Here is a 13194-nt window from a genome sequence, read left to right on the forward strand (position 1 = left end):
TTTTGCATTTATTTAAATGGATGCTTTTTGGCCAGATATGACCATCAGATATATGACCATATATTGTCATATGTCACTGGTAATTTGGAGGGATCATGCAATATCTTATATGTATTCATTGGCTATTTTTAAACAATAAAGTAAAAAAAAAAAGAGAATCCAGTACAGTACTCTGGTGTGGTGGGAGCTGGTAGATGGAGATCATTATTGTCGGGCTGGAAGTATCGGGTTATTGGATCAGCCTCAGGAACTTTATGGAGGAGGAGGAGGAGGAGGAGGAGGAGGATTGATTTGAACTGAAGCATGATAAATTTTATAAATTTCATAAATCAGAGTCATGTGTGTGTACACATATGTATGCTATTAAAACAAAATAACATGATGGTTAAGCAAATGTCACCTCAAGAAGATCATATTTATCATTCTAAAGATTAAAGTTCAATCTGCATCAGTAATGCAAAATATACAAGCCTTACTAGCAATAAACTGTGTGTGTGTGTGTGTGAGAGAGAGAGAGACAGAGAGAGAGAGACAGAGAGCTCCTATGACTTAAAAAGATGATGCTAAATATAATTTAAAAAGAAATGCATAGAGAAAGAGATGTTTCTTGGGTTGACACTCAGAAAGAAGTATGGGAACCAAGCACAACTTCACAGGGTATATTTCTTAGGGTGGGAAAAAAGCAGAACGTGGACCTCTCCTGTGTGTAGGATAAACAGAATGACTTAACCTACAAATCTACATATTCAGAGTAGTTCAAGTAAACAGTCCCTGAGGCATTTGGAAGGAGTGGGTTATACATTATTTTATTATTTTCTTTTAAACACATAATAAATCACGTGAATGTTCTGTTGGATAGAATCTGACAACACAGCCAGTTCACATGGCACATGTAACATTTTAGCTGCAATCATTGCTTGTGGATTTCCAAGTCTCAATTTAAAGATTGTGGCTCTGAGTGTCCCTATGTCTACCCAGTTAGATCATTAGCTGAAGCCCCTCCTCATTGTCTAAGGCCTAAAGAAAAAGACTAAGAGATGATCCACCAAATCAACTGAACAATTTCTTTGCTTCTCTTAATATCTGCTAGTCTTCCCTTAACTACTACTAGTTTCAAACTCTGGGTTGAAGGACCTTCTTATTCTACCCAATCAAGTACATATTCACACATTCATCTCTTTCTTTTCTAGCCTGCCTAATTTCCAGGTACTTCTAATTTGTTTCCCACAACAATAATTGTGTGATTTATCTTAGACAAAGGGAAAGTGACCAGCCCAAAGTCAACAAGTTAGCTTCTATGTCAACAGGCAGACGTAAACTGGGTTTCAGTGGCCCTTTAAAATGTTACATGTGAGTCTTATTCAGGGAAAGAAAAATAATTCTCTTCTAGCTAAGACTGACATGTATGCACTCACACACGTGTTCTATGACATATCAAGATATATTAAACATTATTTTTAGCTTGGAAAATAAAGAGGTGGATAAAAGATATCATTACAACACTGGACTTATACAACTCATTCTCAACCATGATATGGCAGGTTCCAACCTGATTACTTGGATTTTAATTAAATGTTATTGCTGTTTTGTTGTTTCATTTATAAACTAGTGAACAGGGGTTGCAAGAGGTAGAAATAAGGTCAAGATTTCCCCCACCCTCCAGAAAGATATTTGTGGGGTATTTTGATCTTGGTGTTCCTGACAAATGTTTGCACACAACAGTTTACAATGTAAGGGTTTCACTTCTCCTTTTAGTAAACATTAGGAGACATCCCAAAAAGTAGATCAGGCAATAATAAATAAACAACAGTAATAATAATGCATTTCCCTTTTATTTAATTTTTATTAAGATCAGATTTGATAGAGTAGAAACAGAATGGCATAGCAAATGGGCTATATTTCAGAAAAAAACATGTTTCAGATATATGACATACATACATCCTTCATGCCATAATGATTTGAATTGAAGAACAAATACTCCTGGGGGCTAATGTATTTAGTGTATGAATGTGGCAATATGGTGAGAAAAATGCATTAAATAATCATTCTTTTTATTAATTTCTCCCTGTTGTTTAGCTCAGGTCCCAGCACAGTGATGAAACATTTAAGGAAATAAGATATACCCAGGTAATGCAGCATTGGAGGCCAAAATGGAGAAGATCTCCACAGCCACCATGCATTTTCCTTTTGTACTCCGATAGGCTGACACAAAGGAGACCCACACACTGCAAAAGACCAACCTGTTGAAAGTGATGAACCTGGCTTCATTGAAGATGCCAGGTAATTTATAGGCAAAAAAAGGCACGATGAAGCTTGTGAAGGCCATGAGGCCCATTTAGACCAGGACAGAGGAAAACATGAAAAATGACCTTCATTTCATTGTAGGATCACTTCTACAGTAAATGAGGGCACATATAATTCAGGAAATTTATTTATTTATTTAGTAAACTTGTCCCTGCCCATCTCCCCACAATTGGGGACTCTGGGTGGCTTACATCAAATTAAAATGGAGGAGAGGTGACCAACCACATAGTACAATTGTAGGTTGGAAAGGAAAACAGGAAGGAACATTGAAAAGGGCAAGTCTTTAATTTTTGTTTGCTAATATCCTTCCTTTTTCATTCAGAAAAAAATGATAATGTAGACATAAATTAATTACTCCGTTTGATTACTTGGTGCCTGCTATTTAGTTCTGGCTTCAGCACAATGATGAAGCATTTTGGGAAAAAGATACATCCCAGTAAGGCAGCACTGGAGGACATGATGGAGAAGATCTCCACAGCCACCATGGCTTTTCCTCTGGTGCTCAAATAGGCTGGAACAAAGGAGACCCACACGCTGCAGAAGGCCAACATGCTGAAAGTAATAAACTTGGCTTCATTAAAGCTGTCAGGTAAATTTCGAGCAAGGAATGCCACAATGAAGCTGGCAATAGCCAAGAAACCCAGGTAGCCCAAGACACAATAGAACATGAAGATGGAGCCTTCATTGCATTGCAAAATCATGTTTTCCATAAGGGAGTGCACGTCTAAGTCAGGGAATGGAGGAAAGGTTGCCAACCACAGGGTGCAAAGAGCTGCTTGAAGAACAGAACCAGAAAGGACAATGGAAAGGGCCAATCTTTTCCCCACCCATTTTCTCATTGGAGAACCCGGCTTGGTCACCATGAAAGCTACAACCACAGTAATAGTTTTAGCTAACACACAAGAAACAGCAGCTGAGAAGATGATGCCAAATGCTGGTTGCCGCAGAAGGCAGGTTACTTTCCCTGGTTGACCAAGGAATAACAAGGAAGAGAGAAAGCAGAGCAGAAGGGCGATGAGGAGAGTATAAGTGAGGTCCCGGTTGTTGGCCTTGATGATGGGAGTATCTCTACGCTTAAGGAAAATGCCAAGAACACTGATTGTCATGAGGGAAAAGGCAACAGCAGCTGAGGCCAGACTGATCCCTAAAGGTTCTTCAAAGGAGAGGAAACTCATTGTTTTGTTAAGGCATCGATCTTGCTCCTTGCTTGGATACTGATCTTCACGACATTTGAAACAATCTTCTGTGTCTGCATGAAAAGATCAGCGTGAAATCATTTAGTTCCTATTTACTAATTTTTAATAAATGTTCTTTGCTATTGTTTGAAGATTGATATTCATTCTGCAATCCATTACTCATGTACTTGTTATCCAATAGTTATTCCAAAATCTATACTAAGTATATCAAAAATCTATGATTCGATCAGGTGTGATATGAAGCAGCATGAAGTCTGAGACATTCATTATAATGAATAATTAAAATTTAGATTGTACAGAATATGGTTGCTGTTCCCTGCCAGTTATCTCTTTGGTTTTAGGGTTGAGTTTATAATTTTCATATTTGTCAAGGTACCAAAACCATTTAGACATTTGCCTAATTAATGAGTTAGTTAATAGATTGTAATCTATACATAATATTGATCATTGCATTTTTCCCCATTCCATTTTACAAAGAATATACCAGCAGTTCCAATACTTTTCTAAATGTATTTATGTGTAGTGCTATGCATGACTGTCATATAACTGGTCCCCAGTTTCTCTTGGGACTATATAGAGAGCATCCACAGATGACAATCCCTGAACCTAATGCTAATTAAAAATTAATCATTTTCTTTACTTTCTTATTTCTTTTTAAATCCCAGTTTGTATTTTTCTGGGATTTAGAGCACGCTTTCTGAAAAAGAAGGGATTTCATGTGGTGTTGTCAGGATTTTTAAAGCTATTCTTTTATTTTCAGATGTTGGGGAATATTACTAAATAAGATTAACATGGGTTAGCTGTGTTCCCTGCACAACAGACTCACCCTTAGCAATAAATAAATTGTGATGAAGCAATTTCTTTCCACCCAGTGTCATAAAAAATTGAAGGACTTCATAACTGACCTATCTTGCTTGAAATTTTCCCTTGTGGACATGGAACACAATCGTAGCAGCAGAAGGTTTTCCTTTCAGACTTTCTCTTCCAAAATCCAGGGTGACAGTATTCATTGCACAGAGAAACTGGCAGAACCTGTTCATAACATGGAAAAGTTTGCAGAGGTAGTTGCCAATCTGTTATGCTTTTTCATCAGCTGAAAATAGAGTCAACTAATCATCTTATAAGGAGAATCATGGCCAGCAAAGATCAGTTGGAGACATTTTAACTGAAATCTTTTCTATTCTTTAAGGAAGCTGCAAAAATTTAAACATTCTACATGTATGTAGGCCCATACCTGATTAAAGCCTTTGTGCCATGCAATTAGATTTTCATTAATGATCAATTCATTTCCATAAGAAACATTGGGATCTAGCCTTCCAACTTTCACACTCTGAATGGACTTGTTTGGAAAAGCGATCATGTTGATGATGTCAAATCCTCCTATGACTTCCCTCTTCTCATTAAAGGACACCCTCTCTCCTGCTGAGTTGTTGAAAGAAATGCCTTGAAGAAATCGGTGGAGCTACTTGAAAAAGAAGGAGGAAGAGAGGAAGTTGAAATAACAATAATGAGAAAAATCAACATATTAGACATTCCTTGTCTGATTTCCAAAATTCTTTATGCAGTTTCATTGGACAAAATGCCAGTACAAAACCAAGAGTATATATTGTAAAGAATGTAATATTTTCAAGTTTTCCTTGATAAAACCAAGAGGTCAACCCACAAAGTGTTGTCACTGAATAAATTATAAAGAATTGTGTGATGCAATCTTCCTTGAGGAGAAAGTTAAATGTAATCTAATTGGGATGGAGGAGATTATTGCTATATGCCAGCCTTACCAGGTAGACTAGACACGAAACACAACCAGGTAAACATAGCCAGGTCTACATTATTGTAAAGCTACATTAATAAAATCTTGCAAGTCTGAAAGTAAAATTCTCCCACCACCTCTTTTACAGCCCCAGAAACTAGGGAAGGTCCTTTCTGAGTCTCTTGTCCCACCCACTATCCAGATGAGAGCTATGCTGACTCTTATCTAACTGTTCCCTAGGCAGCATCTCTTTGCCCCATCACCCAATGGTATCTTTCCCACATGCCATTATACTCTTTGAACAATAGTTTATACTTGAAATTAAGGCTTAGCTCATTTTGAAGCTAAATTATATTGTATTAAATTCTTTATAGAAAAGAAAACATATGTGCTGGAGAAATGTTACCTTAAAAGGCTGTAGTTCTGGAGATTCAGCCATTTTACCCGCCACTATTTTTCTCTGATTGGATCCCTTTAATCGCATGGTATGCAAAGAATGAGCCACAGCATAAATTCCATTATAGATACTGTAGCTGTGACCTGTCATCTCTAATTGAAACAGAGGTTCAGGAAGGCTTCCCAGTTCTTCTTCCCCAGTGCATTTTTGACTGCCCATTGGTGACCATTCCGAATTAGGAAAGAAGCAGTCAAATGCTTGCTCCCAAAAATGGTTTCGAAATCTATCTTTGTGCCTTGAATATGGTTTTATGGACTGAAGAAATTCCTTGAATTCCAGATTTTCACTTGAATGGATTTGAAAGGAAATGGCCCCATCATACAATTGGAGATTCCAATGTTGTTGGGTTCCTGTTAGTGTGAAATCAATTTGGGTTGTGGTGATCCACACCTTACATAAAGATGTATTTCCCTTATTTGCCGCATCCCATAGAAATTTGAGAGCTGTGAGCCATGCAAGTGTCAAAGATTCTCCATAGAGGATATATGTATTAGTTTTAATGTCTGTGAAATGGGTATAAAAGTTGGACATTATATCACTAAATTTATCTAAGTCATCCAAACGGAATAGTTTTGGAAATCTTTGTGTGAAAGCTAAACAGATTCTCTGCTGGGAAAGCAGCGGCTGCAATTTTTGCAAAAAATTTTCTCCACTCTCAGTATCAGCAGCAAAGAGCCCAATCCACTTCCATCCAAAAAACTGAAGCAATCGGATAATCCCAATATACTGAGGAACCTCATTTGGGGCCATGAAATAAAGTGAAGATAATTGACTGGTATCAATTTCTTCCAGGGGAAATGATCCATATGTGAGCTAAAAGAGAGCATCAAGACATGGTACAGGGGAGGAGTTAAGGAGAGATCTTGATTTTTCTTAGGCATTTTATGGACCACTTCTAATTGGTTAGATTGATTAGAATTTATTCCTGCGCCATAATTTCTCGATTTTGAGAATACAGTTAAATTTCTGGGCACTCATTTTTTTATTCAACCTAACAGGAAACCTGTTAAAATGCCAGCATCATTCACTATGGAATTCAACTTTGATTTTGAGTCACTTATTAACAATTAGGTGAAATTGATGAGAATGAGCATTTAAGAATGCCCTTGGGTTTTAATTAATTAAGAAGAAGAGGAAGAATCCCCTCACCCTGGACCAACCTGTGGAATTTTGTATAAATCTACGATTTCTGCTATATGGGATGAAGTATCTGATCCGAGTCCTCCGATGATGGACATGAGATTTTTCTGGAGTCCACATTTGTAGTTGGGGAGAAATCTGTCTGATTTGAAGAGCAGGTCCAGGGTAGTCCGATAAGTCATCTTTGGATTATTGTAGCTGTCATAGATGTGGAATCCAAGGGTAACATTGGGCAAGATTTGTGGGTTCTCATTGACCTCCTTCACAGCAAAGGCCAAGGAAAGGACATGCTGATAGAATTTTGTGATCAGACTGCAATGAAGAAAGTCTATCAGAAAACAATTCTATAATTCATAGAATGGTATTGAGAAGAACAGTGATTTCAGCCTGGGATTGGAATTGTTGTTTTTTTTTAAATAATGCTGATGTTTCTAATCTATTGAGCACTTTTGGTTACAGTCCATGCAGTATTTATGAAGGAGCATTTTATTACACATTTCCTTCACAGAAAGTTACTCAGGATAACATATACTAATAATACATTTTTAGGTTTCTAAGGCAATGTTCAATGGCAAAATATGAGCTGTTTCTCTGTGCATAAATTCTAAACTTATTCCACTTCTTTCTTTATCACTCCCTTCCAAAAATGAACACTGAAATTAGAAGCTTGCCCTGTTTCTTATTCATTTTCACTCTTTCACAAAAAAGATGACTGGCTGTTTAGATATTTACTCTTTTGAATTTTTTCTTTTTAATTTCATGAATCCCGATCCATCCTTTCTTCATGGTCAAGCTATTCTATAGCAATCCATAATCTCAATACTTTCTCTCACAAATATATATATATATATATTTAAATGGGAGAACAACTTTCTCATTCAGTATGGAGTGAGAAACATTCAGAAAATTCAAGAAACAAATGGGCTAAGATATTTATACGTCCACTTTGATCCTCTAATTACTTATGGCAATCTGTTGTGATCTGGGAAACCTGAGAAGTAGTAAAGTAGAATCTCAAATGGTTCCTGAGATGGATATTCATTAAAGTATATCCACTGCTCACTGAAAGTATTCATGATCTGGAAAGCCATCTCTCCTGTGTGGAGATCACCTGGCTGGTGCCATTAATGTGGAACAGGGAAAGGACCATTTTGGAATACTGGGAGCATTGGAAAGAACAACACATCCGAAGCAAGATGAGGATGATGATGATGATGATGGAATAATCCTTTTAAACTTGTCTTCTACATACCCACCTTGACCCATTACTTGACTCATCATGTTGATTTTTTCCACCACACCTCTTAAAGCAATTTAAAACAAGAACCCTAAAATTTCACTTCAACAAAGATACTACTATATGCCTGAATACTAACTGAGTCAGTACAGTCTGTGTGAATAAATAGAAAAGTATGTAATAGAAGAAATGAATATGATTAACTCTATTTAACACACACACACACATCCCACACACACATAACTTGCACAAATTTCCCTGGAATGCGTATTCGCCTATAACCAATTTCAAGTTTGCTTTCTAATTTTCACAGCATTCTGGATTATTTCCCCTGGATCAACCTGCAAATAGACAGAGAGCAGATCTGCATTTTCTGCTTGACCCATCACTTTCTGAGTGCAGGAAAGATGATGTCCTGCTTCCCTCCCCCCCCCAGCTCATGCAAATGTTCCCTAAATCATTTTTTCCAGCTTTCGTTCAAAACTTTTGTTATCTGCCCCAAGCTGTCTCAAACCATTCAGAGCAGATGATCTCTAGCACTGGTTCCATTGCAGTAGCAGACCTACCTCTGATTGGCTGCAGAGCCCAGCATGCCCCCCTCCTATCCAGGGTCTGCCCATACTCTTACACACACACACACACACTTGCATGATCAAGCAATGGCCTGTTAAGTCAATGAAATATCCGCAACCCTAAAAACTCCTGCTCCATTCAACTCTTACATCGCACAGTGGGAAAACTTCAGTTCCTCCCCAAACTGGTGAATTCCCTCCTCTTTATTTATATATTTTCTTTAAAAATCTTGAAGTTGCAAACAGGATCATTGCTACTTTGTTTCTATGAAGCTGAACTATTAGTTCTTCTTTCCTAGACCATTTCCACGGATCTACAGAAGTATGAAGGAAAAATGTAGGAAGCCACCCAACAGGTTGGCCATCGCTGCACAGATGGAAAGGGCAAGAAACTGGGGAATAACCAGTCTGGTCCTGCAATAGGTCTAGCCCAGAATTAGCACCTTCCCAGCCTCTCTGCCCACCCGCTGCAATCCAGACTGGCATTTCTGAAGTTGGCTTAAGAAAGAACCGGGATCTGCAAGGGAGACAAACAGCAGTGTGGAATCACCCAGAATCTTTGAGAAAATAATTCTATGTGGGTGAATTCATTGAGAATGAAGAATCCTCATTTCTGCCTGTGATGCAAATGAAAGATTAACCTTTCTTTATACTGCTGAACTGATATTTACTTTACTGTATGATTATTCTGTATGATTTTCAGAACATCTGGGAGGTTACTCATAAAAAGATGTAGAGCAATAATGAATGGATGAAGTACTGAACAATTTCTATGTGACATATAAATAAATATGTTAGGTGGACATAAACTTGTGCCTTTTTTCATCGCTTCAAATATTGTTTTATAATTTGAGGTAAACATTTGAAACTTCAGATAAGAAGTTCTTGAGCACCATGTTTTATGCAGATTTACTTTCTAAATTTCAACAGTGAAAATCTTTTTAGTTATGAAGAGCACCCTAGGTAAATTTCTAATTCTATCTTTCAAATACACTCTGAACTTAGATGTTAATGTTCCTTCTTATGGATAGATCTCTTTTTGTTAAAAAAAAAATCAATTAATTCTATTCTCATTTTATTTAATAGAGGGACCATATCTTTAAAGATTTCTTCATTTTATTAGTTCCTCATGTCTTATGCCTTTGTAATCTAGCTATTATTTAGCCATTCATGTTCACCCTCTCATGATACCTTCTTATAAATACAATAAAGTACTAAATAAAGTCTTATTTAGCCTACATCAGAAACTCTCAGAAAACTGAGGGAATTACTTGACCAGATAAAGTTTTCATCTGCTTTCTTTGAGCATCTTTTTATTCATAGAAATAGGTGTGGTTATCTAAAAAAGCTGAGAAAAAGCAACAGATTATGAGATGAAGAAAAGTGTGGGATTTGCTTACTCTGAAAGTCCATAGAGCTCCTGAGATGGATGTTCATGAAACAAATGCTCACTGAAGGCATAGACGTTCTGCGAAGCCACCCCTCCAATGAGGAGATCACCTGGTTGGTACCATTCATGAGGAATAGGAAAAGGATCAGTCATTGGGCACTTGAGAGTATTCACTTTGATCACAGGGAAGATCAGAATGAATAACACATCAGCAGCCAAAAAATCTTCTAAAAGAGGTTTCCAACATGTTCCAAACCAACTTAGCATCTTGGATTTTCCCCATACATCTCCTAAGAGAAAAGCATCAATCTAACCTCAAACTTCAATGGAGATACAGACACATGCTTGAATACTGAGATTTCTATAGCTCAAATCTTAAGTCAGTCTGATCAAAGAAGAAACAGACACTGGAGGAAATTAACCCAATAGTCCTGTTTGACCCTTCCCACCACCCCAAGCTCTCCATGGAACTGGGGTTAGTTTATAACCTCTTTCAGCCATGCTTTCTTTTTTTCACTGCTTTCTTGAAAATCTCTGGAGATTTGAGTGAATAAACAGATGACAGTAATTTGGACCAATTCCAGAAAGAGTTAATTATCTGTTAAACATTTTCCCCATAACTGGCCTTAAAATCAAACCAAAACAAAAAACACATAATTGTTAATTGTCAGTTTGAGAAGTGTTCTCCTCTCAATGTGGATGTGGATTAAATGGGGTACTGAAGGGACTTGTATAACATCTAGGAAGGGGAAAGGACAGTAAGATTGTAATTAACTGTTGAAAGGAAATTTGGAAGTCAGTTATATATCACTTCCGGTGAGGACATGGTGAGCTAGATGTCCCTGAAGGAGTGAGGATGGCATTATGTCTGAGATCAGCAGTCCGAGTGGACATATCCTGGCCAGTGAAATCTCTCCAGGGACAGGAGAGATCATGGGATTGCCCACATGCACTCCAGACAGCTGCCCTCCATGAGTAGGATGCAGGAACCAAGGTCTTTGCAGTCAGTTGGTGAGTGGAGCAGCTCGGAGTTGAGGGATTCCATCTATGCTCACAACCATAATGTAGCCTATATGGACATAAAGCTTGGCCAAGTCTCATTTCTTAATCACATTTGGAATAACCCTTTTATTGCTTTTTTAATACTAAGAACCTTTGGAATGTCAAGTTTGATAGTATTCACTTGATGAGTTTTCTTCAATCACTTTTCTTTCTTTTTCCTTTTCTGGACTTTTAATTTTTTTATTCTATTCTATTCTATTCTATTCTATTCTATTCTATTCTATTCTATTCTATTCTATTCTATTCTATTCTATTCTATTCTATTCTATTCTATTCTATTCTTTTTCTTCCTTCCTTCCTTCCTTCCTTCCTTCCTTCCTTCCTTCCTTCCTCCCTTCCTTCTTCCTTCTTTCTTTCTTTCTTTCTTTCTTTCTTTCTTTCTTTCTTTCTTTCTTTCTTTCTTTCTTTCTTTCTTTCTTTTTTTCTTTCTTTTTGTAATTTGTATTAATTTTTATCTGCACAATACTTAATAAAAATTATTTCTACAAAAAGGAAGTTACTTATATATTCTTTAAATTTAGTTTCTATCTTTTTCATTTCTTGCACTTTTTTTGGTTTTTTTTTCCTTCTTTCTTTTCTTTTCTGCTTTCGATTTTTCTTTTATTCTATGAAAAAAATATTTATAAATATATATTAGAACAAACAGGGGAGTCCCATCCACCCTACCCAAGGCCTGGGTAAATAGCTAGGTTTTCAAGGCCTTCTGAAATCCCATCAGCGTGGGAGCTGGGTGGATTTGAGGGGGCGGGACTTCATTCCAGGGGGCAGGTGCTGCAACAGAGAAGGCACACATCCTGGGTCCTGAAAAGTGACATTGATTGATCTATGGGACTTGAAGTGTGCCCACTCTGCCCTGTCTCACCAGATGTGCAGAAAAAATGAAAGATAGGTGGTCACTTATGCTATGTTGGGCTTTAATAACCAGCACCTTGAGTAGCACCAAGAAGCCCATTAGCAGCCAGTTGTACAAGTAAGGAATATGACCTTGATAGACATATGTAAGATCTGTTGCCATAGTGATGGGAGTGGGGTGTGTATGTGAAACTATAGGATGTCACAATCAATGGTTGTTAGCATAACCAGAAGACGGGACCCTTCACACCATCAGGGCCCCAGGCCGAGTCACAGACCTGAGTGTGTAGGGCCTTATGAAAGGCGAGCAGAGTCAGGGCCATCCTAATCTCTGGAGGGAGAATGTTCCATAGGGCAGGTGCTATGGCAGAAAAGGCACATCTCCTGGGCCCCACCAACCGGCATTCCCTGACCGATGAGACCTGGAATGTGCCCATCTGCTGTACCAAATAGAATGGGTAGAAACAACTAGGAAAAGGCCTTGTTCCTCAGGTGACCTGGTCCCAAGCCATGAAGGCCTTTAAGGGGGACAACCATCCACTTGAATTGCACATAGAAGGATGCTGACAACCAATGCAGCTCATGGAGTACTGGTGTTACATGTGCCAAGTAACCAGTATAATTTACTACCTGTACAGCTATATTCTGCACCATTTGAAACTTCTGAATGCTTTTCAAGGGCAGCCCCATGTAGACTGCATTGTAGTAGTCCAGATAGGAGGTCACAAGGGCACGAGTGACAGTGAGCAGTGCTTCCCAGTCCAGGAATGGGCACAATTGGTGCACAACCTGAAGGTGTGCAAAGGCCCTCCTAGCCACAGCTGCTACCTGCTCTTTGAGCAGAAGTTGTAGGTCTAGGAGGACCCCCAGACTGCACACTGAGTCTGTCTGGAGTAGTCCAACATGCTTTATTATGTGGTTTATTGATTATGTGGTTAAGTTGATAGGAGAAGGGTATTAGTTATCCAGGTATTTCAATATCTTTAAAGGATTTCAAGGTTATTTAAGATCCATAGTAATAAAAACTTCCTTAGATAAGTCAAATGCTGCATAACATATATAAGTTTTTGTCCAATTGTTTGAATAACCCAAATGCTTGATAAGCTTTGTTAGTAATGTTTCACTAAATCCATCATTTTTGGTTGGAGAAATCTGAAAATCATCCTAACGAACTAAAATTTCATCACCATGTAGCAACAGTTAGTGTTCCACTGCAGTCATCTTATTACTGAAA

General features: G+C 37.9%; 1 protein-coding gene across 1 annotated transcript; it reads right to left on the reverse strand.

The window, feature by feature from the left end:
- Positions 1 to 2651: 2651 nt before the first annotated feature.
- On the reverse strand, positions 2652 to 10313 carry LOC107326680 (vomeronasal type-2 receptor 26-like). Its single transcript, XM_088143669.1, has 6 exons — positions 10057 to 10313; positions 6868 to 7159; positions 5657 to 6520; positions 4735 to 4962; positions 4406 to 4532; positions 2652 to 3553 (listed from the first exon to the last, which is right to left on the reverse strand). Exons 1-6 carry the CDS (start codon positions 10311 to 10313, stop codon positions 2652 to 2654), a joined length of 2670 nt encoding a protein of 889 aa, XP_087999795.1.
- Between the last annotated feature and the right edge of the window lie 2881 nt (positions 10314 to 13194).

Source organism: Python bivittatus, unplaced genomic scaffold (genome assembly GCF_059951505.1).
Source record: "Python bivittatus isolate LINGU-HERP-01145 unplaced genomic scaffold, Pbiv_v1 ctg000360_np1212, whole genome shotgun sequence".
NCBI lineage: Eukaryota > Metazoa > Chordata > Lepidosauria > Squamata > Pythonidae > Python > Python bivittatus.

Excerpts from the sequence above, each read along its gene's own strand:
- LOC107326680 (XM_088143669.1), bottom strand. The coding sequence starts at position 10,313 with ATGCTAAGTTGGTTTGGAACATGTTGGAAACCTCTTTTAGAAGATTTT. Across the intron at positions 6,521-6,867 it reads ATTTATACAAAATTCCACAG|CTCACATATGGATCATTTCC; the intron begins GTTGGTCCAGGG and ends GCTCTCTTTTAG. Across the intron at positions 4,963-5,656 it reads CAGAACTACAGCCTTTTAAG|CTCCACCGATTTCTTCAAGG; the intron begins GTAACATTTCTC and ends TTTTTCAAGTAG.